The 26320-nt window shown below is 38.3% G+C and overlaps 1 protein-coding gene across 10 annotated transcripts in view; it reads right to left on the minus strand.

Moving 5' to 3' along the window:
• MIER1 (MIER1 transcriptional regulator) overlaps positions 1-26320 on the minus strand; it is a 59409-nt gene that overhangs the window by 4080 nt on the left and 29009 nt on the right. For all 10 annotated transcript variants that reach the window (XM_059689254.1, XM_059689253.1, XM_059689252.1 and 7 more), the window contains 7 exons: positions 24237-24301; positions 21394-21466; positions 14935-15086; positions 13559-13640; positions 12171-12265; positions 6585-6712; positions 1307-1446 (listed from right to left, as the gene is read on the minus strand). In XM_059689254.1, the coding sequence (XP_059545237.1) occupies positions 1307-1446; positions 6585-6712; positions 12171-12265; positions 13559-13640; positions 14935-15086; positions 21394-21466; positions 24237-24301 (735 nt within the window). The remainder of the gene's footprint in view (positions 1-1306; positions 1447-6584; positions 6713-12170; positions 12266-13558; positions 13641-14934; positions 15087-21393; positions 21467-24236; positions 24302-26320) is intronic.

A 26320-nucleotide genomic window follows, 5' to 3' on the forward strand; every position in this document is an offset into this window, starting at 1 on the left:
CAACTGAGTTTCTACTTCTAGTCCCAAGGTCAGAATTTCAGCTTTTTATTGTATTTCAAGGTCGATGTGCTAGCATTAGATGTCAAGTCAATGAAACTTTTTGGGCCAGGAAATTGGTTGTTGGGCCCTACTTTTTGTTGGCTTGGCTTGCTCTTAGAAGGGAAGTAGTGAGGAAATAGAGAGGGATAATCAAATAAGCAAAGTGCAGTATATTCACTACAGCAGTGCCAGGGTCGGACCAAAGGTCAGAACAAGGGTCAAATTTTTCTCAGCGTCTCTCTTCTAGTTTCTGTCATGGGTTTAGCTAGCTCTGCACTGGCCCTCCCTAAGGCTGCTACATCAGAATGTAAGTGGGCAGAAATTATAATGTACCCGTTTCTTTCTAAAGAGGAGTGAGGGACTTATTACTTTCTGCCTGGCTACTGTCTTACTTAGGAAGAATATGTTTTATTGAATTTTTTACAGAGAAGAAGGGAGAGGGGTAGAGAGTTAGAAACATCAATGAAAGAGATCGATCAGCTGCCTCCTGCACGCCTCCCAGTAGGGATGTGCCCGCAACCAAGGTACATGCCCCCGACCGGAATCGAACCTGGGACCCTTGAGTCCGCAGGCCGATGCTCTATCCACTGAGCCAAACCGGTTCGGCAGGAAGATCATTTTTATTAAATTAGAAGTCAAATAGTTCTCTGACTAGGTGTTACTGATCAACACAATGATCTTTGGTCCACTGTATATTTTAAACAGGAACATTATCTGAACCTCAATCATACTGATATGCCTTCTGCTTCCTTTTTTCATGGAAATAGAAATAGAAATGTTTCTCTTTGATCTTTTCCTAGCCGTCAAAGTTGTTATGCTATCAAAGAGAAAAATATTCAAGATGGGGTCTTTGTTATCTCTTTTTATCAGTATGTTATAAACTCTCAAAATATTTAAAAAATATGTGTATTTCTGATGTGAAATGGCTTGGGTTTTGGTCTAAAACTTAACAAGAATATTTATATTCAGACAACCTAACTGGATAAGAAAAGAGATGCTACTCAAAAAGAATAAATTTCTTAAAAGAAATGGTCACTGTTGACAGTATAGTTTATTAAACTTACTTTTTAGTGATATCAATGAGAGGTCTTTCCAATTAACTTGTATTCTGTGTATTGTTAGTATGTACGTATGTATGCTGATATCATGTATGTTTCATCTGATATTTACAATTATTAATTTAACTTCTGCACTGAAGTTTAATAGAAACCAAAACTGAACATTCCAGGCTACAGAAAGAAACAGAAGTGTTTCTTTGGTTGCTTACCATTTTGATTACTATTGCTTATAGTGCCATCTTCTTTCTCAGATTGGCTGTTGCTACTGTTTGAGGCAGTTGGGGGAGGGGATGGTGCTCGACTGGAGGCAGCACTTTCACTTTCATCCAGGAGACGATCCATGTAATCCCTTAAAATTAAATAAGATCAAAAAGTAATTATTTTCTTATATTATAAAAGCTGAAAATTAAATGATGTTAAATTGAGAAGGCTCTATTTACAAATATATCCTAATTTTCACTTACTACTACATTCATTCTAGTGCCTTATCTATCACACCAGGATCTGAACATGTAGATGGAAAGCTTCTTTTGGTTACATGTTTGTAGGAAAAATGTGTAAGAGCCTTAAACTAGCTAATTTTAGAGACCTATAGGCAGCTTTAAAACTTTTAAAATTGTAGGCAAGTACTCAGAGTGGTCCAACTAAAACCAGAGGATCTAAAAGTGAAGAGATAGGGATAATGTCAACCAGAAGGAGAACAGAAGAATTTCTGAGCAACATTGGAATTTTAAAGCCCCTGAAGTCTATTTGATGACTATGGCAAACGTCTCAAAGACAAAATAGGTCCTAACAATGAGTCACCTTCCTAAATCTTCCTGGATACCTTCTATATTACCTTTCTGCTAGATATGAGCTATAAGCTCACTAAATTTCTGGGCTTATCTACTGGCTTTACCTGCCACTATGTCATTAAATGCGAGTTCACTTCTTCTCTAAGTCATTCCTGAATGTTACGGCATGGAAGATAGTTGTGTATATGACATTGGTTTGGGTTAGACCTGGGCTCACTATCTCTCTGAGGTAGAGTGCTCTTATCTGTCAAAGGCATATAATCATAAATGACCTATCTACCATATAGAGTTATTGTATAAGACACATATAGGAAAAGTCTGCCAACACCAGCACTGGAAAAATTCCCTGAAGGCAGGGACTTTATTCTGTTTTACCAGTGCACTTTTGGTGCCTAAGTTGTGCATGGCACAGACAGAAGCTTAATAAAAACAAAAATACGTATTTTAAAATTCCCTCAGAATAAGTATACTGGAAATATTCAGTCAAATGTTTTAGAATTTTGTGAGCAGGACAAAGAATGTGGATAAAAATGTGGATAAGAAAACAGTGGGAAGGCTCAAAGTCTATGTTAAAAGTCCCTAAAAAGACAATCAACTATAGCTATAATCTCAAACTTCATGATCACATTGTCCCTTGGGTTATGGGATATAATAAATATAAGGATGTGGTACCTGAGCTCAAGAAGCTTCCAACAATCTGAGGTACAAAATTAACACATATCAAAGAAACATACAAGATAACAAGCTAATCAATTTAACATTCTAGGCCTATTTACCTCATCTATAAATGAAAGGAGTTAAGTTTAATGGTCTTTATGACCTTTCAGCTTCATGCCATTTATCTTAACTTTGTTACAATTATGTAACAAAGCTGAAGCACAGAGAAACAGAAATGAGCATGATGAATGCTACAGGGAATTCAGAAGCTAAGGCTAATAGGAACAGAAGATGCATGATGAGGAATTGCTGTAAATAAATTTGGTATGGTGGGAATGGATAATGGAGGATGCTAAAAGCCAAGCAAAGGAAACTAGAATTGACTAGATATCAAAGTTACTTTAAATTTCTGAATACATCAATGACATTGTGAAAGAACTATTATTATTATTTCTTAATGATTAATGGCATCCAGAATGCTTAAGGAAGAGGAGGAGTCAGGTAGACCACCCAGGAGAGTGGAACAGCATTCAGATAACCAAAGTTGGCTGAATTAATTTTTACTTTTTTTCTTTTTAATATATTTTTATTAGAGGCCCAGTGCATGAATTCGTGCACCAATGGGGTCCCTTGGCCTGGCCTGCGGGATTGGGCTGAAACCAGCTCTCCGACATCCCCCAAGAGGTCCCAGATTGCAAGAGGGCGCAGGCAAGGCTGAGGGACCCCACTGGTGCACGATCAGTACTGGGGAGGGATGTGGGAGGTTGGCCAACCAAGGAGGGACCATGGGAAGGCTCCAGGGCGTGTCCAGCCTGTCTCACTGAGTCTCAATCGGCCAGACTCTAACAGCAAGCTAACCTATCGGTTAGAGCATCTGCTCCCTGGTGGTCAGTGCACATCATAGTGACTGGTCGACCGTCTGCCCCCTGGTGGTCCGTGCATGTCATAGTGAGCAGTTGAGCGGCCTTAGCATATCATTAGTATATTATTCTTTGATTGTTTGAACGAACGACCGGATGACTGGACACTTAGCATATTAGGCTTTTATTATATAGGATTGGTTTCGGAGAGGAAGAGAGAGAATCATTGATAGGCTGCCTCCTGCATGCCCTCTACTGGGGATGGAGCCCACAACTTGGGCATGTGCCCTTGACCAGAATCGAACTTGGGACCCTTCAGTCCACAGGCCGACGCTCTATCCACTGAGCCAAACCAGCCAGGGCAATTTTTACTTAAAAAAAAAGATTAAATGCAAGGTGGTTACAGCCAAATCTCCAATTTGCATATAGCTACCAATTCTTGCAGGTAGTGAAGAAAGAATCTGTATTAGAATTTTTCAAAGGCTATTTATAGGCAAAGAATGTAGCTCGTTCTGGTGAACAAATGCCAGATAACAATGCAACAGAAAAATGAACAAATAACTTTCAGGAAAATGTACTCTATGATTTTGACTAAAAATAAAGATGAAAAATGCAATTTTGGCTAAAGGCATTAACTTAATGTTGTGTGCAACTACTAATAAAAAGCAAACTGGAAAAATAAGTTTGGAAGCAAACTGGAAAAATATCTCCATGCTTACAGAAAACCACAATTTCTCCCCATCTGGAAAATAATGCACAGTCTGGTTTAAAATTACAGTTCAGCTAAAAAAAAATAAAACTTTATGAAAGATCAAAAGGGAACATAATCAAAGACTATAAAACAGTATCTTGCCTAGTGGGGCAAGTACATTTGTTCACTTCATACCATTACACCAGGGGACCACTGTTAACTCTTGAAGCCTGAGAAAGAGAAAATGTGGGATTACCCTTAACTGTGGCTATTCCACCTACAGAATAAGTTAACCTTAACAGGAAACAAGGTTACAGACATAGGTATCTTCAAAATGTTTACAGAAGCTACGAAGAAATTAGAGAAACTAAAATGTTTGGCAGCACATCCCTACCTAACCTGTGAAGCCTGACAACAAAGAGGACCAACAAAGCCAGCCCACAGCACCTCCCTTGGTGATGCTCTCTGGAAAAGAAAACTGGATGAACCATGGGTCTGACCCAACATGGCAATTCTTATGTTCTTATGCTGATCATGACAGACTGCCTGTAGTTCATGTGTAAATATTATTTCTGAAATGGGTATAAACAAAAATGAAATGTTACTACTGCTTAAACCTATAGAATAGCTTGAAAATTGTGACTAAAATGGTACATTCTGTAAATTAGACAGCTCTACATCATTATGCCTCAACAATACCAATTCATTATATAATCCAGAAAAAATTTATAAATGTATAACATTAGACAATTAGACAAAATCTGGAATACTATTATGAAATTCCACTCTAGCTATCATGAGCTTTAAGTAATGAGGGATGAGGCAGAGTCCAATGTACCCATGATTTTGCAAGGGCAATCATAACCATTTATTCGCTTTTAGATGATTTTGCTTTTGACTTTAGGGTGTTTGATCCTCCAGCAAAATGACCAGCAGAGAGACCTATAAATAAACATCACTCAGAAATAATCTAGACAACAAATTTCTAAAGCACAAATATGTATACAAGCACATCTTTCAAAGGCAGTTATTTGGCCAGCTTAAGAACTTTACTAGTGAACACTGACCAAATGAAGTTACATTTTACATTATTCTTATTCCATACACATTTGGGAATAATCAGGCATAGTATGATCAAGTTAAGTCCACTGTAACAATTCATTAACATTTTAGAGCAACTCATGTGAGAGGATAGGTTCTATTTTCTATGTCAGCCATTTTCAACTAGTGTGCCGCAAAAATTTTAAAACATGTAATACCTAACTATTGATAGTCAGGGCATTGACCTCTTTTCCCTTAGATTGTCAAATTAAAAAATGACAACAGCCAACACAACAATAGCCGTTGGTATAAATGAATCAAAATTATACCTAATTATTTTGTCAGATCAGCAAAAATTTCAGTAATCTATATATACATAAAAGCCAATCAACCAGAACGACCGGTCGCTATGACATGCACTGTGGCCGCCCTCCCCCCGGCCAGCCCGACCCCCAATCGGCCCCCTTCACCCCCAATAGGGGGCAGGGCTGGCTAGCCAACCGCCCACGGTCCCTCCCACCTGACTGCCCGATTGGCCCCCATCGGAGCTGGCTGGCCGGACCCCACCGGTGCACAAATTTGTGCACCAGGCCTCTAGTTAGTTGATATGTGCCATCAGATGAAAAAGGTTGAATGTCGCTGCTCCATGCACTTAAATAACAAATTACTAGTGGCAATGGGGACAGTGCTTCATTCCAGAGCTAGACTGACTGAGGGCTAAGAGAATTTGGTGCACGGGGGACTAGACTAGACATATAAGGCATTTTGCATAGAGTTTTGGTTACCTGGATCAAAAATAGATTAGACAGAAAAAATATTAATTTCCCTTCCTCTTTAAAGTGCCTCTATTAGGCATATGACCCTGTGTTTTTTAGAAAAGATAAGTCTTTTCTATTCTTACTGCTCTCACAGAGTTATTACATTAAAACTATAAATGCTTATACTGAATGAAATAGAATTAAATAAAAACATGCTTTCACAGCTGTTCTGATCCACTTACTTTAAGGAATCCTACTGAAACATACACTCTAACATTTGCTTTGATATATTTGTTAGCTCAAATAATATGAACTGTAGTTTGCAATGTTTTCTAAGACACTGAAAAGTCCAAATGTCCTATAGATATGTCAATAATGGATAAATTGTAACTAAAGTATTATTAAACAATTACAATTTCCTCAAGAAAAATTTAGAAAAGCTTAGTAAAACTCTGGCTAAGTAGCTCAGTTGGTTAGAGCATCGTCCTGATATGCCAAGGTTTCGGGTTCAATTACCAGGCAGGGGCATATACAAGAATCAACCAATGAATGCAAAAATAAACAACAAATTGATGTTTCTCTCTCTCTCAAGTTAATAAATTAAAAAGAAACACACAAGTCCCACCCCAACAAAGCAAATAGAAAAGCTTAGTAAAAACACATGACACGAAAGAAAAGACACTCACGTTACACCAGGATGAAGATTGTATTTCTTTTTTCCAAATCGTGTTTGCTGAGCAAAGAAATCATAACGTTCAGATTTTTTCCACATATAATAGAATGCTACACATTCACCAACTGATCTTGTTCGAACCTGTAAGAAACAAATATATGTTTTACAGTGATCCAGAGTCAATTATTTTACAAAAAGGCTGAGAATAGTCCGCAGTGAGTTAAAAGCTATTATAATGCTAATGCTTTGTTTACTAAGTTACTCCTGTGATTACTGTGCTGTACCTATTTGTGTAATTGAATGGGTTCCCTTCACAAATGTTCACCTATGAGATGACAAATGATGTTGACAAAATTATGTTTTGCTACTTGGCTTGGAGAGCTGGAAGGGTTGAAAATGAAAAAAAGGTACCTGCATGAGTACTTGGAATACAAGATAGTACTTTAACCCACACATTTCTATCTTGAAGGAGGTATCTTATCGGATTGATTGCACCCTAAGGTCAATTTGATTATTTACTTATTTCATTACCTGACATACATTTTTCTTTCTTCCCCTCTGCTTGCATTTTACAACTTTGGCCTATGTTGCTTGAAGGCTGAAAGCTATTAGGGCTCAAAAAAAAAAAATCTTTCAAGTTCTTTTTGCCTCCTTTAGAATCTTATTTCTCAATAGATACAAGCCAAGTCAATTGCACTTTAAAAAAAAAAAAATGTTTTATTGATTTTTTTACAGAGAGCAAGGGAGAGGAATGGAGAGTTAGAAACATCAATGAGAGAGAAACATCAATCAGCTGCCTCCTGCACACCCTCTACTGGGGATGTGCCCACAACCAAGGTACATGCCCTTGACCGGAATTGAACCTGGGACCCTTCAGTCCGTAGGCCGATGCTCTTTCCACTAAGCCAAACCGGTTAGGGCTCAATTGTACTTTTGAGAGTAAAAATTGAAGATACTTCAGGGCATGTAAATTTAACATTATGAAAAATCTTCAATAAAGTAAACCTGCATAATAGAAATTATGATTAAGATCAAACTTCAATTCCAGGTGTAAAAACAAAGTCTTAATGTTTTCACTGGACCAAAATTCTCCCTCTTAACACGTTAAGAGCCCAGCCTGTTTTGTCTTCCAGACAGAAAGAATAGTGTCAGTCACCAGTGACTGACAGGGCGCTTAATGTGTTAAAGCATACTGTCTTCCCTCCGTTGACTCGAACAACTAGTATATTAGGTATAAAGCAGCTGACTTCTGTTAACAGTGAAATATCACCATCCCAAATGTTTATAAACAAATCCAGGTTTATAGTCAATACTAGAGGCCCGGTGCACAAAAATTTGTGCAGTCGGGGGGGGGGTCCCCTCAGCCCAGCCTGTGCCCTCTCGAAGTCTGGGACCCCTCGGGAGATAACGACCTGCTGGCTTAGGCCTGCTCCCGGGTGGCAGAGGGCAGGCCCAATCCCTAGGTGCAGTCCCTGGTCGGGCTCAGAGCAGGGCCGATTGGGGAGTTGGGGCGCCGCCCCCTGTCATGCACAGAGCAGGGCGGATTGGGAGGTTGCGATGCCACCCTCAGTCATGCTCAGGGTAGGGCCGATTGGGGGGTTGGGGCACCACCCCCTGTCACACTCAAGGCAGGGTCAATGGGGAGGTTGCGGCGCCACCCCCGTCACGCACAGAACAGGGCCAATCAGGGGGTTGGGGCGCTGCCACTGTCACGCACAGAGCAGGGCCCATCAGGGGGGTTGGGCGCTGGCCCCTGTCACGCTGATCCCAGTGCCGGGAGGCCTCGCGGCTCCGCTGATCCCGGTGCTGGGAGGCATATTACCCTTTTACTATATAGGGTAGAGGCCTGGTGCACGGGTGGGGGACGGCTGGTTTGCCCTGAAGGGTATCCTGGATCAGGGTGGGTGTCCCCACTGGGGTGCCTGGCCTGCCTGGATGAGGGGATGATGGCTGTTTGCAGCTGGTCACACACCCTTCAGGGTGGGGTCCCCACTGGGGTGCCTGGCCAGTCTGGGTGAGGGGCTGAGGGCTGTTTTCAGGCTGTTGGGTGACTGAAGCTCCCAACCGCTCCTTTTTTTCTTTTTTATTCTGGGCCAGCTTTAGCTCTGGCTCCAGCTCTGCGGCCTCTGCTGCTGGGAAAGCGGAAATCCTTGGGCCCAGACTTGTTTGTGTTCTACAATCGAAACTCTGTATCAACTCCAGGTCTGAGATCCTGGCTCGCTGAAAGCAGGTTTCTGGAGTTTTTTTTAGCTTCTATATGTTACTATGTTTCAAACTGCCCGATCAGAGGCCTGCAGCGGCAGGCGGGGAACGTTGGTTTCCTCCGTCACTGAAGCAAGCAAGCCTCATGTTCAGTTTAAGCTGCCTGGCTGCCGGCCGCCATCTTGGCTGGCAGTTAATTTGCATATCTCGCTGATTAGCCAATGGGAAGGGTAGCGGTCGTATGCCAATTACCATGTTTCTCTTTTATTAGTGTAGATTACGTTAAGGCATTTTTGGATAGTGGTTTCAAATCACCTAATAATTTTTTAATCCTTAAAAAAAAAAAGAAAAAAAAAAGGGGACTCCTAGGGGTATGTTGTTGCTTCTAGTTATACCAGCCTATCATTCCAGGGGTCTCTTCTATAGGTAATCCAACATGGTTTGATCAAAAGTGTTTAAATTCAAGCAGGAATGCTAGAAAACTGTTATCCAAAATGTCCCTGCATTTTTTTTACATTCAGAACCATATATGACCCGTCATTAGCATAATGCATTCCTTTCATAGTGTTATTCACTATATTGGAGGTCATAGATTAGGATACAAAATTAAGGAGTCTAGATACATTTTCTAAAACAATGCTAAGACTCAAAATTTTTCTATTAGTTATGTCTGATGTTGTATACCAAGATGCAAGATAATCAAGAGCAAAATTAAGAAAAAGGAACCAATAGGATTTGTAAGCAATATTTTATTTATGAAACATAAAATACTGTTAAATATGTGTTAAAACAAATCAAGCGGACACCATCCAATCACATCCAGAGGAATATAAGGAGAACGTGGTCACAGACTATTTAGAGCCCAAGACTTAAGCCCAGATACTTTTAACTTCATCCTAGTAAGCTACCACACAAAACTTAGCTACTATCTTCAAGGAAACATGTAAAGCCAAGTTCTTTTGTCACTTATATTTGCTAAAAGTGTAATATTTTTAAGCCTGTAAATTACGTAATTTCCTACATTTAAACTCTCAGAGTTTAATTTTTGCCTGTCCCAATTCCTAACAGGAACAGCACATTTCCCGTCTATATAATTATGTAATTACTATTAAAAATCTTACCCGATTTCAGCTGCAAGAGAATTAAACCTAAAAATAAATCTGCAAGTAATAGTGAAGTTCTTTTGGGTATACACTGACACTGTATGATTGATATTACCAATATGGAATGATGATCATCCTATCTAATAAAAGAGAAACATGGTAATTGGCGTACGACCGCTATCCTTCCCATTGGCTAATCAGCGAGATATGCAAATTAACTGCCAGCCAAGATGGCGGCCGGCAGCCAGGCAGCTTGAAACTAACATGAGGCTTGCTTGCTTCAATGACGGTGGACTCCAACGGTCCCTGCCTGCCGCTGCAGGCCTCTGAGCTGCAGTTTAAAAAACATTGTAACAAATATAGAAGCTAAACAAAACCCCAGAAACCAGCTTTAGTCCGCCGGGCTTCAGCCAGCAGGATCGCAACATTGTAAGCAAAGGCCAGAAACCTACTTTCAGCAGCGGAGGCCTAAGAGCTGGAGCCAAGCCTCAAAGCTAAAGCTGGCCCAGAAAAAAAAAGAAAAAAAAAGAAAAAAAGGAGCGGTTGGGAGCTTCAGTCACCCCCAGCCTGAAAACAGCCCTCAGCCCCTCACCCAGACTTGCCAGGCACCCCAGTGGGGATCCCTACCCTGAAGGGTGTGTGACCAGCTGCAAACAGCCATCATCCCCTCACCCAGGCTGGCCAGGCACCCCAGTGGGGACCCCCACTCTGATCCAGGACACCCTTCAGGGCAAACCAGCCGGCACCCACCCGTGCACCAGGCCTCTACCCTATATAGTAAAAGGGTAATATGCCTCCCAGCACCGGGATCAGCGGAGCCGCGAGGCTTCCCAGCACCAGGATCAGCGTGACAGGGGGCAGCGCCCAAACCCCCTGATCGCCCTGCAGCTCTGTGTGTGACAGGGGGTGGGGCCACAACCTCCCTATCCACCCTGCTCTGTTCATGACAGGGGAAGGCACCCCAACCCCCTGATCAGCCCTGCTCTGTGCCTGATAGGGGGGAGCTCCCAAACCCCCTGATCGCCCTGCGGCTCTGTGTGTGACAGGGTGGGGCGCCCCAACCCCCTGATCGGCCCTGCTCTGTGTGTGACAGGGTGCAGCGCCCCAACCGCCGCCCCCCCCCCCCCCACAGGCCCTGCTCTGTGTGTGACGGGGTAGAGCCATAACCTCGCCATCGGCCCTGCCCTGAGTGTGAGAGTGGCGGAGCCCCAACCCCCTGATCGGCCCTGCTCTGTGGGTGACGGGGCAGTGCACCAACCCCCTGATTGGCCCTGCTCTGTGCGTGACAGGGGGTGGCGCCGCAACCTCCCCATTGACCCTGCCTTGAGTGTGACAGGGGACGGTGCCCCAACCCCTCAATCGGCCCTACCCTGAGCATGACTGAGGGTGGCATCACAACCTCCCAATCCGCCCTGCTCTGTGCATGACAGGGGGCGGCGCCCCAACTCCCCAATCGGCCCTGCTCTGAGCCCGACCAGGGGCTGCACCTAGGGATTGGGCCTGCCCTCTGCACCCGGGAGCAGGCCTAAGCCAGCAGGTCGTTATCTCCCGAGGGGTCCCAGACTGCAAGAGGGCACAGGCCGGGCTGAGGGACCCTCCTCCCCGCCGAGTGCACAAATTTTTGTGCACCGGGCCGCTAGTGTTAAATAAAATTGTTGACCTATGAATCAGTAGGTTACGGTTTAATTCCTGGTCAGGGCACATGCTTGGGTTGCAGGCTCAATCCTGTGTGTGTGTGTGTGGGGAGGGGGGGGGGGGCGGGGGGCATACAGGAGGCATGATTCTCTCTCATTGTTGATTTTTTTTTCTCTCTCCCCCCCCTTCCTTTCTGAAATCAATAAAAATATATTTATCCTAATTAAAACCATATTAAATAGAGTATCTGATTTTTGACCACTCAGGACTTAAGCAAATGTAAATATTTAAAGTGTAAATGTCATGTTAAAAATGCTTTAAAGTTTCAAAATTATTTTGAAGACCCTCCTAAAAGAAATTTGTCACAGGTTGTGGAAAATAGCTTTAAATAATTACATAGTACACACACATCCCACCCAGAAGTTGTTGAACGTATTTGCAAATGAGTGCAATATAAAGGCTTCTAACATCATGCACTGAAAAGTCACTTGGCAAATATCTGCCTGGAAGTCCAGGCATGTTTATTATAATAATTCCCTAAATACCATATATTAAAATTTTATGGTACAACTTTTAACATTATAAAATAATAAAGACATAAGATAAATTAGGTTATTAACTAATTTCTTTTTGTAAACTAGAGAACATATGTCACTTACTTTATTAGCCTGAATCAAATGAAAATCCTTTCCATAGGCCTTCAGCCCTTGTTCAAAATTTCTACACTCTTCTTCTGTCCAAACAGACAATTCCTCTGACAAAATGGGAGGAAAACAACTGTTAAGAAATGTTCTCCAAATGTTGTATATAACAAAACTGCAAATAAAAATTTAACTTTCTGGTCACAATAAAGGAAGTACTTTACCCCTAAGCTCTATTATTTATGGCTGCAAATGACAGTGACAAAAACTCCTTATTAATAAAATTTCGCATGATACCCTATGTCTCCAATCTCAACTTGAGCCACTTTCTCCTTTATTCTTTATGACCCAACTATATGAGCCACCTGTCAATTCTTTAAATTTATGTTTTTTCTTTAGAATCTGTGCACACTGTTCCTTTTGCCTGGAATTATTTCCTGACTCCTACATCCCAACAAAAATATCACTTTGTTCTAGAAGCTTTCCCTAACAGCCTCACCCTTTCCCTCAACTACATTAAGTTCCACTGCAATAAGTTTGAAATGCACCCTTTAGTTCTCCTTTAAGAATGTATAACTATTTTCCAGTTTCCCTACCATCTCTAAGCACCATGAGGGCAAGGACTTTGTTTATAGTTATGTCCTTAGTATTTAGACCTTCCAATTTTTGTTGAACGAATCTTTCATTTGTTATATAATAATATATAAAGAGTTGAGAGAAAAAAACACACACAAAAAAACCCAAACCCAGACTTTACTTATGACCATTTATGAATAATGATTGCCTCAGTTAAATTACTTCCGTTCAGAGACCTCAGTCTTATCAATTTTGAAGTGAAGGTAACATTTGTCACGTAATTTAGAACCAAGATCGAATAAGATGTTTATATAAATGTGTTGAAATTCTAAAGCAATAAGTAGTTTTATTTAAATGGCTTTATTTTCTCTAAAGAAGGGACAACCTTAATCCCATTTCCCATAATACCTTGTACAAGGGTGGCAAAAGTAGGCTTACAGGGGGACGGGGGGAGCACGGAAACAGGGTGGAAGAGGTTAATGGGGGGAAAAGGAGGACCTATGTAATACTTTCAACAATAAAGATTAAAGAAAAAAGAAAGTAGGCTTATGGTTGTGAGTACGAGAAAGCTTATTCCTGTATTGTTATAATATAATCATAACCGGCATGTCTTTTTCTATAGGAACTGTAAATCTACTTTGCCCACCCCTGTAAAACTCTTGCTGCTACACACAAGTTATTTAACAAGTTATTTGTTATTTAACAAATATTTACTAAATTCAGAAAGATCAGTATTATTAAAAGAAGAATATAACTAGGTAGACCTAAGAGCTTAAGTTTTAAATTTCTGCTACATCATGAAAACAAATTCAGTATTTATTTATGCTTACCTCTAGCTGCTTTTACATTAAATCTTAATCTTCTCAATGCTTCTTCTGTGTCAAAATTGCATTTAACCAATTCATATAATGCCTAGAAAAATAAAGGGTTTCAATATAAGCTACAATTTCTTGAGAGTAAAGGCCTTTCCAAAATCCAGTGTTTTCATCCTTTCTGGAGGACAAATAATTCCAATGAATGGAACACTACAGAGAAACAAACTTAACCCCAATCCTGATAATTAGCTACCTCTAAAGCAGTGGTTCTCAACTTTCCTAATGCCTCGACCCTTTAATACAGTTCCTCATGTTGTGGTGACACCCAACAATAAAATTATTTTCGTTGCTACTTCAGAACTGTAATTTTGCTGCTGTTATGAATCGTAATGTAAATATCTGATATGCAAGATGTATTTTCATTGTTACAAATTGAACATAATTAAGCATAGTCATTAATCACAAAAACAATATGTAATTATATATGTGTTTTCTGATGGTCTTAGGCGACCCCTGTGAAAGGGTAGTTCAACCCCCCAAAGAGGTTGCAACCCACAGGTTGAGAACCACTGCTCTAAATATTTAGAAAATAGGATAAACAAATAACTTAAGTTGGCTTCCACAGTATCACAGGAATTTAGAAACAAAAAAGTTGTATAAAGATAACAAATTCTTTCTTTTTTGGCCCTTTAGGGTTCCTATTCTAATTTTGAACACATCAGAAAAGAAAAACACTAATTAAAAAAGGTAAAAAAAAAAAAAAAGCCTGGCTGGGTGTGGTTTAGTGGTTGAGGGTCGACCTATTAACCAGGAGGTCATGGTTCAATTCCTGGTCAGGGCGCATGCCTGGGTTGGGGCTCAATCCCCGAAGAGGGGCATGCAGGAGGCAACTGATCAATGATTGACGATATTTCTGTCTCTCTCTCCCTCGCCCTCCCTCTCTAAAGTTAATAAAAATATATTTTTAAGAAAAGGTAAATATAAATAATGCTGTCATTAGGTTTGCAGTAGCCACTGGTATGTAATAACATTATACTAAATGTGCACAGTATTCCCAACTTGATGAGATCCAAAGAAATTTTTCTCTCTCATTGATATTTCTACCTCCTCTCCTCTGCTCTCTTTGAAATCAATTAAAAATGTTTTATAAAGCCTAATAAAAAATATGTACAGGCAAACTGAAATATCAAGATTTTTGTTTGTTGAGCTGAAATCATACCCATGGTATGTGTTAACACTAGGTATCTTATGTTGATCATAACCTCAGATTCTATTCATAACATTACAGGAATTTTGGTGGATAGAATAACTAAATGTGACAGCATCTACAGTTAAAATATGTGTATGATTAATTTATTTGGGGGAAATTGTAACATTTCTTATTCATGTACCTGTTCATTGTCTTTTATGTGAGATCCTTCAGGAATTGCTTCTACACCTTTCTCATCACCTGTTCTTCTAGATGCATCCTTAAGAAATATAATCACTCTATCTTCTGGTAAGTACTCAGGATCCCACAGGAGTTGATCATCATTTTCATATACTAAATTAATAAAACATAATATTTTTTAATTGTCAAAATTTGAGGTAGTTTGTTAAACATATCATTAAACAAATAACTCATACTTAGAGCCAAAATGATAAACACTGAAAGGTAAATTGTGGTCCTACTACTTGCCTAACTTCAATCTTGGACAATATTCATAGCCTAGGCGAGTAAGCAATCTAACCAGAGAAGTACCACTTTATCCTCTTTCAAATTCTGTCTTACTTAAGTTTATTTATCAAATTCCAAGCTCTCTTGGATTGGATAGCAACACCAACACTTACTACCTATTATGACCGTAGGCAAATTATTTCCCTTCTCTCTGCCTCACCTGTGAAATGGGCTTCGCAACCCTACCACATAGGGTTATGAGGATTTAAAATAATTTAAAACAATTCTGGCACATTTCAAGATTTAATGGATGTTCAATATTTTTGAAAAAGAATATCTAAAAATTGCTCACCCAAATGCTAATGCTGCTTATTTCTTGGTGGTAGGATTTGGGGCAATTATTTTCCTATGATGCTTGAAAATATAATGAATATAAATAACTTTCATAAAAATGAGTCATTTTTTAAAAAGCACTTAGGTTCCATCATTAAAATTTCCATTATAGTAAGAATAAAGCCTGAATCTCATAAAAATATTAAAAGTGAAAGGAATGGAGGAGAACCTAAGAGAACCTTGTGGAATTCTAAAACACAGGAAGATGGAAACACAGACAAAATTAAGAAGGAACAGTCACAAGATAAAATATCAAAACCATGGTAGCACAGCTGCTAGGTGAAGAAAATGTTTCAAGGAGTGATAAACTGGTTAAATGCCGAGACCAGACTGAACACTGAAAAAAGGTATGCTGGATTTATTAACAAGGAGAGAGGGAGATGTTTCAAGAACATTCTGTGCAGAGATAGAAGCTGAAGTCATACTGGAGAGAACTAAGGAGTAAATGAATGGTGAAGAAATAAAGTGGAAAACTCTTGGAAAGTTTGGTTGTGAGGAATCATAGGGCAGTAGCTAAAGAGGAGGTATAGTGGAAGAAAGTCTGGTTTTGTTTGTTTTTTAGAGAGAGATGAGACATTATCATTTAAATGCCAATAAAAATGCCAGCTGGAGAAAAATGTTTACTCTAAGAGATAAAGGATAACTGACAGTGTCAAAGTTCCTTTCGCTATGAAAAAGAAATTAAAAGCTAAACGTCTCCCATGTACCAGGCAATATGCCAATTGTTTTCATGAACATTACCTGCTCCACCCACCATACAGTTTAAATATCCTATCTTTCTTTTCCCCAAAGTTTATATTATTTAAAATACAGCGCAAAGGACAGTCTTTAGAAAATTTCCTTTGTAAACCTCATGCCTTTTTAAATCTGCTGTAGAATCCTAGTGAAACTCTTAAGTTGTAAACACAATAAAACTCCCATGACAATGTGAATTTGAATATACTGCTATTGATTTCTATTCCCTGCTCAGTCCATGTTCGCTGAAGGTTATAGAATAGTTATATTTTTGGAGTGATGGGTATGAGGTAGACAAGGCCTTACAAGGAAACCTGACTCAGGAAGAGGAAGGGGGTCTCTGAGTCCCAGTGTTCTCCAGTTAGATACCCCCACATAAAGCCTATGAAACCAGCACAAACTGGGAGATACGTCTGGAATCATTCTGGAAGTCCTAGGAAGCCAAGGATACAATCTTGAAAAGGTCATACTAAGATCAATGACATGAATTTTAAGTCATCTAGCTGAGCTTTTCCAGTTACATAACTTCACTTTTATGAAAGATCTACATTAGTAACTTTTTGCTAATCAAAAGGTATCTGGAGACAATTTTCACTTCTATGAAAAAAGGCAAAAAAAGTGGAAACGGCATTCAGCTTTGTTCCGTAGTGAGCCTTTATAGAGCCAGTGTGCCTGAGTGGCGCCACCAAACTTCTGCCTTGGATACTACACCCACCATTTAAGCATCAAGCCGCCATGGTTTCTTACTGTCTATTATCTGTGATTTACCTCGATTTTGTGCATCCATTTGGCAAGATGTACCCTAAGGTAAAAGAGAGCCTATATCATTCCTGCTTTTACTATATGTTAATATTATCTTAGGTTTTATGTGTTATTTGGTAGGTTATTTTTGGGGTATGGAAACGCTCAAAAATTTTTCCATATAAATAAATGGTACCAGTAGTTGCCCCTTATAAGCATTTTTGCTCCCGCGGTTTCAAGTTATCCACTATCAACCATGGTTTGAAAAGCTCTGTGTAATTTACCTACTTCATTTCATCACATAGGCACTGTATCCTCTCACATCATCACAAGAAGTACAGAACAGTAAAATATTTTGAGACCATATTCATAATTTTTATTACAGTAGTTATTGTCCTGTTTTATTATTATTGCTGTTAATCTCCTAATGTACCTAATTTATACATTAAACTTTATCAGAGGTATATACACGTATAAGGAAAAACAAAGTATATACAGAGTTTGGTAACACTGGTCTTTCTGTTGGGTAGTCTAGGAATGCATTGCCTTCAAATGAGGGGAGCACACTACTGTGATTGCTTCTTGGCTTTCCATTTTGGTATACAAAAGGTTTCATAGGAACTCTCTACTTTTGGATAGGTTTCTTCAATAAAATGCCTGTTTCAATAGTATTGTTATCAACTAAGAGTAGTGCATGTGTTCAGTTTTCAGTAACTTACGAATCAATTTGTCAAATGCTCATTAGAAACAATTTGCCTGGTCCTTTGCTATTCACTGCTTCATAATTCCTAACAATCATTTACTTACTCTAAAACTTATGTCATGCAAACATGAAAATTTGACTGGGAATAGTCTGAACCATGACCTTCCTTTTTCCTAAGTAGCCCATCTAAATTCCCAATTAAATTAGTCCAGGGTTCTAAACCTTGGCACTACTGACACTGGCCTGACAATGCTTAGTGGTGGGGTAAGGGGAGGTTCGATCCTGTGCAATGTAGGATGTTTACCAGTACCAGCATTCAAATGACCTAGTCTTATCACAAAGTTGCAGTGAGAGTGACAATAAAACACGTAACTCTGAAAAGCATGTCTTTCGTCTTCTTTAGATATGCTCTGAGAGGGGCTGATACCACCCCTGGGAGCTACAAGAACAGATAAAGGAGTCAGTGGAAGCTAAATAACTCACTCATCTCTCTGGCCACAGTCATTACTTCTGGCTGGGTATATGACTAAAGCTGAGTCAACAGAGGCTCTCTTTAGACTTTTTGCTGGAGCAAAGGGGTATGGGGAAATTCTCATTTTTGCTGGTCTTCTAGCTATAAGGACAGTGGTTGATTTGCATATTAGGGTTTTTGTGGTGAGAATGGTAATTTACATGAATTTAAGAAAATGTTAATGTGGAGTTGAAATTTTATAGCCAAAATAGATACTGGTTCAAAGGAATGTCTTTGAATGTGACTGTAACTACTAATCTTCCTATGTAATAAAAGCCTAATATGCTAAATGTCCGGTCGCCTGTTCAACCAATCAAAGCGTAATAAGCTAATGATATGCTAAGGCCACTCAACTGCTCGCTATGACATGCACTGACCATCAGGGGGCAAACGCTCTGACCGGTAGGCTAGCTTGCTGCTGGGGTCCAGCCAATCAGGACTGAGCGAGATGGGCCCGACACGCCCTGGAGCTCTCCCGCGGTCCCTCCCTGCTGGCCAACCTCCCGTGTCCCTCCCCGGCCCCAATTGTGCACTGGTGGGGTCCGTCAGCCTGGCCTGCACCCTCTCACAATCCGGGACCCCTCAAGGGATGCTGGAGAGCCACTTTCAGCCCGATCTCGCAGGCCAGGCCGAGGGATCCCCACTGGTGCATGAATTCGTGCACCGGGGCCTCTAGTATTTACATAATTATTTGAATTAGGAGTGATAACTGATGAGGACTATATAATGTGCAGAGAGCCTAGTAAAAAGAGATCAGATGTCATAGAAAAGTGTCATCAATATCTCTCCAAACACTCAAATTAGGGTTTATGTCAATAAAAAATTCTAATCCATCTGTCAAATTATTCCCATAGTAAAGAGATCAGGTTATCTTAGTTTTATGGAACTTTTATCAAAATCACTTAAACCAAATGCTTTCCCTTTTGAATGTGTGCTCACCAAACCATTAAATATACCTTATACTTTTTATCTGTAAGAAAAGACTGCATTAACCAGCACAATCCCCTTGACAGCTTTATTTGTGTTTTTCATAAGTTTTGCATCTGTTTGGTTTGTATGCATAAGGTACCGTGTAAATGGAAACAAATTCTGGATATCACAACAAAAGTTTGAATTCCTGTAATGACAAATTTGAGGAAAGGCCTTGTACCACAGTGACCCTCTCCAAGGCAGTATCACCTTGCTAAATCTAGTCTGATCCTTACACAATCTAATAGGCTTTCTGAAAGTATGAAAGCTTCAGAAATCATTGCTTTGTCTGGGGGAAAAAAGTATAATTGCTTTCTAAAATTATTAAACCAAAATTTAAACACTGAAAATTAGAGATTATGATCATTTATTCACTGTGATCTATGACAATAAAACATGTTATAATTAAAAAGAACATATTAAAAGATAATTAAACTACCTTCAGCCATAGTATTAACTTGCCAGATATAAAACTGAGATGGTTTTCCTTCCCACTGAGAAAATACGAAATTTTCCAAGCTAAGCACTGCTATCTTTCATAGTCAAATTTAATTTTTAATAATTTCTTTAATAAAGGAATTTAATAAAATGAAACAAATGTCTCTTTCAATTCTTTATTTGGAGAGAAAGAACTCAATGGTGAACACGTACTAAACATTATATAACACTAGAGGCCTGGTGCACAGATTTGTGCACTGGTGGGGTCCCTCGACCTTGTCTGCGGAGACTGGGCTGAAACCGGCTCTCCGACATCCCCTGAGGGGTCCCAGCTTGTGAGAGGGTGCAGACCAGGCCGAGGGACCCCACCAGTGCACGATTGGGGGTGGGGAGAAACCATGTGAGGGCTCCAGGGCATGTCCGGCCCATCTAGCCCAGTCCTCATCGGCCAGGCCCCAGCAGCAAGCTAAACTACCAGTCAGAGCATCTGCCCTCTGATGGTCAGTGTGCGTCATAGTAACCAGTCGAACAGTTGAACGAATGGTTGGACGCTTAGCATATTAGCCTTTTATTATATAGGATAGGATAGGATAGGTAAAGCATAGCACTACAAATTCAATTACAAAAGTTCAATACAAAAGCTAATGGATCATTTATTTTTGCATACAATTACAAGGTATTCACAAAACATATGCACAGAACTTCAACATATAACTAAGTCACTCCATACTGAAACTTCTAAAGTTCCTTTATGATACAGGAATTAACTGAAAGTGAGTGAAAGCAGTTACTGGTGTGCTAGAACATTTTTACGGTCACTAGGATTTACCAGCCTATGGTGTCCCCTTAATTACCTCTGATCTGCTGTTTGTCCTGAAAGCCCGTGCACCCTCAGAATATAAAGTATATTTCTGGAAGGGATGCTAAAAAGAAAATAAACAACAAAAGACTTCTACAACTCCAAAATGATCTGCATATGTAAGCTGAAATGTGGAGAAAACTGAAATAAAAGAAATGAAGAAAGATTTCTAGCATCAAGTGATGTCACACTACACATGAACTCATTGAAAACACACATACACCCACAACATTCTTTATAGAACTCACCTAAAGTGAGTAATTTAAAGCAGACTTAAAAAAAAATCCTCAAGTATTTTATGTTATTAAAAACTTAAGTATTTATGACTTACCTTAGGACTTTAAGATAAAATGATGAAAAAAATCATGTAAAATTTAAATGTACAAGTTGTTTTCCCAAATTATTTTAAGTACACAAATATCAAAGTAATAAATTTTAATAATCATTAAAAGTTTCAGAAGCAAGTAAACTTTTTATAGTTATTTATTCAAAGTTTTATTTAGACCTGTTCAACAGCTTCCACTGACATAACTTTTAAAATCTAAATTATAAAGGCTATGAAAGGGTATATTCAGAGTATTTAATGTAAGAACAAGAAAAAAAGAAATAAAAGTTGGGATGTTTTAAGTCACTTAACAACAAAATAAGAACTCACCTTTTCCACTAGATTTGTGTGAACAAAACTAGAAAAACAAAAAATGTATTTCTTCTTATAGAAATAATGCAGGACCTCTTTCATATTTAAATGGGGTAACATAAACTGTCATGTTCTTATCCCATTATAAAACAACAGTTCATCACTTCAAAAGCATGAATCCAGCTATTAACTTTACTAATAACCCACCTTTTTCATTTTCTTTGTATCTACAAACGCCAACTGGAATCTCTGCTTGAAACATGGAGCCCACCATAATCTCCTATTTTAAAAATAACATAAAACATTAGTAAGGGCCCTGGCTGGGTACGTCAGTTGGTGGGAGCATCGTCCCAATGCGCCAGGGTTGTGGGTGCGATCCTGGTCAGGGCACATACAGGAGTCAACCAATGAATGCACCATTAAGTGGAATAACAAATCGATCTCTCTCTCTCAAATCAATCAATAAAAAGTGTTTAAAAAGTACATTAATAAGATCTTAGTAACAGACTTTATATCCATTTTCTAGCATTACCATCTTCTTGGACAAACTGTTCCTGGTTTCTGTGTCATATAATACAGATGCAACAATTAACTACCTCAGAGAAGTATTGTGAGGATGAATGAGTTAATAATAGATAGGAGCTTGGATATGATTGGATGAAAATATTAGTAATAATAATGGGGTGAAATGCAATACAGACAATGTACACAAACTACTTCAAAATATGGAGAAAAAAATTCTTACTATTCAATTAGTAAGATAATTGCAAACACTAAAAAACTGGAAGTCAAATTCAGATATTTTCAGAGTATCTACACTGTAAACTATGGTCCCTGGGAAACTGATACACAAATGCTCAGGTCCTATTCCAGACCTACTTACTGAACCAGAAACTCTGAAAATGAGACTCAGCAATTAGTGTTTTAACAAGGTATCCAGGTGATTCTGACACACCTTAAGTCTGAGAACCAGAGCTTTAAGATAAAGTAACAAAAAGGGTTTGTATAAAGCTCAGTAAAGGCCAAAAGGATGAAACTCCAAACCAAATGGATAAGGAGGTTAGTGCCTGACTTTCATTAAAACAATACAAAATGAAAAAGTAACCTCCCAAACACAATTAAAACTTATTTTAGGAAATCTGGTAATCGACTTTATAGCATCAAATCACAAATTAGGGGAAACTGTTCAGAAAGACATTGGAGGTCATCACAGACAAGATTTTACTACACACAGGGTCCAAAATTACACACTCTCTTTTGTCTGGTGGCTAAATGTTAAGAATAAATTTACTGCATTTTTAAAATGAAGACTTAGGGAGGAGAAGTACAAAATCTTGGTCTAGCAAGTTTAAAGAACTCCTAGAATTTGAAAACTTCTGCTCTCCAGTTACTGTCACCCCACTGATGTTAGAAATTGTTATTTCCATATTTTATGGGAAGAGATGAAACTAAAAAATTTTATTTCCTCAAGTACACACTATTATTAAGTTCTGGGGCTGTAACTTGAAGAGATTTGATTTCAAAGCTGTTTCCTCTACCCATTTCTATAAAAACTCCCTTTTATCTGACAAGCCTGAGAAGATCCTCAATCTAGACATTTTTTTTCCCAACAAAATCATACTAAAAACAGTCTGGATTTACCGCGGCCTGATTATTACACATTATTCCTGAGGAAGTGACTAGTACCCTCCAGCAAAGAAGAGTTCACTTTTCATTGGATGTTATAATAACAACATTCAATTAAATACTATATTGAACACAGATACAAAAACAGTTAATTTATTTTGGAGAAAACTTATATAAACTTGAATGTGTGGTGAAAAACGATAGTTTAAGATGACTCAAGATTTCTACAGTTTATCATTTTAATTTTTACATGGTATTAAAAATCAGAAAAAACTGGATTAAAAACCATTTCCCCAAATAGGACACACAAATAGTAACTTCTGTGAACCTTGTTATGTCTTCAGACCCATCAGTCATTCATCATTCACTGAAATTAACTAACACATACTGTACTGGGCTAACCTTCTCTATTCCAAACAGATGTCTCTCCCTTCTAAACATCTTTTTGGAAACCAGTAACAGATCAATTTTGGCTGAAGCCCCAAATCCTGGGTAGCCCAGTTCAAGTTCATTTAAATACTTAATTCTTCCTAATAGAAACTCTAAATATGTTTCCTTATTTTTAATCAGCAAGGGGGTCAGCTCATTTTTAAATTTCCCCCAGGCATCCCAGACCAGACAACTTTAAACTAAAAAACAAACAAAAACAAAAACCCACAAAAACATAGGGAAAGCTCAAAAGTATTAACTAAATAAATAATCAATCACGACTGAAGTGCAGAAATCCCACTCAATTTGATGTTCTGGTCTATTCTGCATTCAAAGAAATTTATGCACTAAATTTAAAATCAAATGTAGGAAAAACAACAAAAAAACCTCAATGGAGTTTTTAAGAGAAAGATCAGGTGATCATTTTTTTAATATATAAATGATGATTTGCTCTCAACAATTTCACATGACATTTTGATACTTTCATAAGTCAACAGCTTTGCAATAGTTTTTAATTCAATTTAATTGTATGATTAAACAATGTTACAATTCTATAATTTAAAACTATGTCAATATATTCTCTTTAGACTCATTTAGAAATCAACTTATTTAATTATGCAGTTTTAGAGAAGCCCAAATCCATCTTTTTACACAATATATTTGGAGTTGTAAATATCAACATTAATATAGGATAGAGAAATTTATAATCAAATTTTTAAACAGAATTTACTGAATACTAAAAAGAAGTTTGGATTTCTAATCATGGTTTGAGCGCCAGTTCAAAGGCCAATTCTTTCTATATCATTATTTTATTTTATAATACGATAAACATCTGAATATATTAGGGGAAATCTGAACATCTACTCAATATTTAAAAGTCAGAACAGGGCTTACCTCAACTTTATCAACATATATTTACTTAATAAAAAATTAATTACATTGGGCTTTTTAAATATTAATTTATCTAAGTTTTTGGAAAATATGGCTCTAACTACCTTTTTCCAGTCTTCTGATGGAATATAATCTTCATCTTCTTCAGATTCTTCTTCTATTTCACTGTCTAGAATAAGTAAGACAATACTACTATAAAATGATTGCTTATCCTGTCCACAGCGTATATTTGTATTTTATTCTTACATCTACCATCAAAATATTTAAATATGCCCGAAGTTATTTCCAGACTTAGACCAAGATATTTAAAATCAAATAATACCCCATCAGCTAAAAAACAAAACAAAACAAAAAAAGCCCATACACCTTTCAGGTCAATCCTAATCTTAGACAACTGTATTCTCATGAAATGATTTTCTATAGAAACTTCTGAAACAAAATTTAGAATCAAAATAACCTATTTCTAAACTTAATTCTATCAACAGCCTGGTGACAGAGTAAATGATATGATCTCAATCTCTTCCTTACAAAATGAGAATTTGGACAGAATAGTGATTTCCAAACAGTGCTCCCTGAAACACTGAGAACTTTATGGCATCACTTTGGGTGGAAGCACATGAAGGGAGTATGTATGATGTCCTCCATTCTAGCCAACTGTTTTATTCAGAGCAGGGAAGCTGCTGTCTATTTACATTTTGGAGTAAGAATGTATTTATAAAAAGGGGTGGGAAATCTGAAAACAGATTCTTAGCATCTTCTTAACTCTAAAATGGCACACAAAATTCAATAGGATAACATTCCATATAGAAATTAATTCTTCCTATGAAGACAGCTATATATATATATAGCTTCCATGCAAACATCACAACTGAAATACCAGATTAAACAGTTTAGGCAGTCACTTAGCACCCCACTGTCAGTAGATCTGCTCTCTGTTTAACTAAGACAGTGGTTCTCAACCTGTGGGTCGCGACCCCTCTAGCGGTTGAACGACCCTTTCACAGGGGTCGCCTAAAACCATCCTGCATATCAGATATTTACATTACGATTCATAACAGTAGCAACATCACAGTTATGAAGTAGCAACAAAAATAATTTTATGGTTGGGTCACAACATGAGGAACTGTATTTAAAGGGCCAGAAGGTTGAGAACCACCGATTACTAAGAGGTTAATACATTTCCCCAAACTTAAAATTAACATAATTATTGCCCTGGCTGGTGTTCTCAGTGGTTAGAGCTTTGGTCCCTGGCACTGAAAAGGTTCTCAGGTCCGATTCCTGGTCAAGGGCATGTACCTGGGTTGCAAGTTCCATCCTTGGACCCCAATCAGGGCACATGCAGGAGGCAACCGATCAATGTGTGTCTCTCTCACATAGATATTTCTCTCTTTTCTCTCTCCCTCCCTTCCACTCTTTCTAAAATCAATGTAAAAAAATATCCTCAGGTGAGGATTAACAACAAAACAATTAACACAATTATTTCAGTAATATCTTCCTGCATTGGTACACTTTTCAATTGGACCATATCTTAGATCAAAACTCAACAAAATTATTATTAGCAGTACTACATTCACTTCTAAACTAAGTGTAACAGAAATCATTCATACAAAGCAGTTGCCATGTTTAATCAGTTATTACATTACTAAATTTCATGAGGGATTGTTCAAGTGTTTTTCTTCTTTTTAAAGTATAGAAATTTAGATAAAAAATTTAAACTAATAACACTAATAGTTGACTTTTTATCAGAGAGCTGACCTTTAGAGTAAAGATTACTGTTTAGAATGAAACATTGTGCAGTAGATGAAGTATGCAAATATTCAAGATAGATATTACTGGTCATCTCTGACTAGATCATAATTGTAGGAAAATTAGGAGACTTCTTTCTAAGTATAAAATATTCCTATCTCAAATGTCAACCACTTCTTCAGAACTAGGAGGCACTGATTAAGGAAAGCAATGCTTAGGAATCTATTTTTAAAAAGCTAATAGGCAAAGAAAGTAGAAAATGAAAACTGAGGAAAAGACTAGGAGAAATTAAAAGATGACCATGAAACAAACTAAATTTAAGAAAGGGTCAGGAAGGGAAAAAAAGGAACACACTTAAAACCAAGTAGTAAGTGACACAACAATTACTGTAGTATATTCATGAACAGGGCCCAGCATTGCAAAACTAATAACCTGGAACAAA

This window comes from Myotis daubentonii, chromosome 3 (assembly GCF_963259705.1).
Source record: "Myotis daubentonii chromosome 3, mMyoDau2.1, whole genome shotgun sequence".
In the NCBI taxonomy this organism is placed as follows: domain Eukaryota; kingdom Metazoa; phylum Chordata; class Mammalia; order Chiroptera; family Vespertilionidae; genus Myotis; species Myotis daubentonii.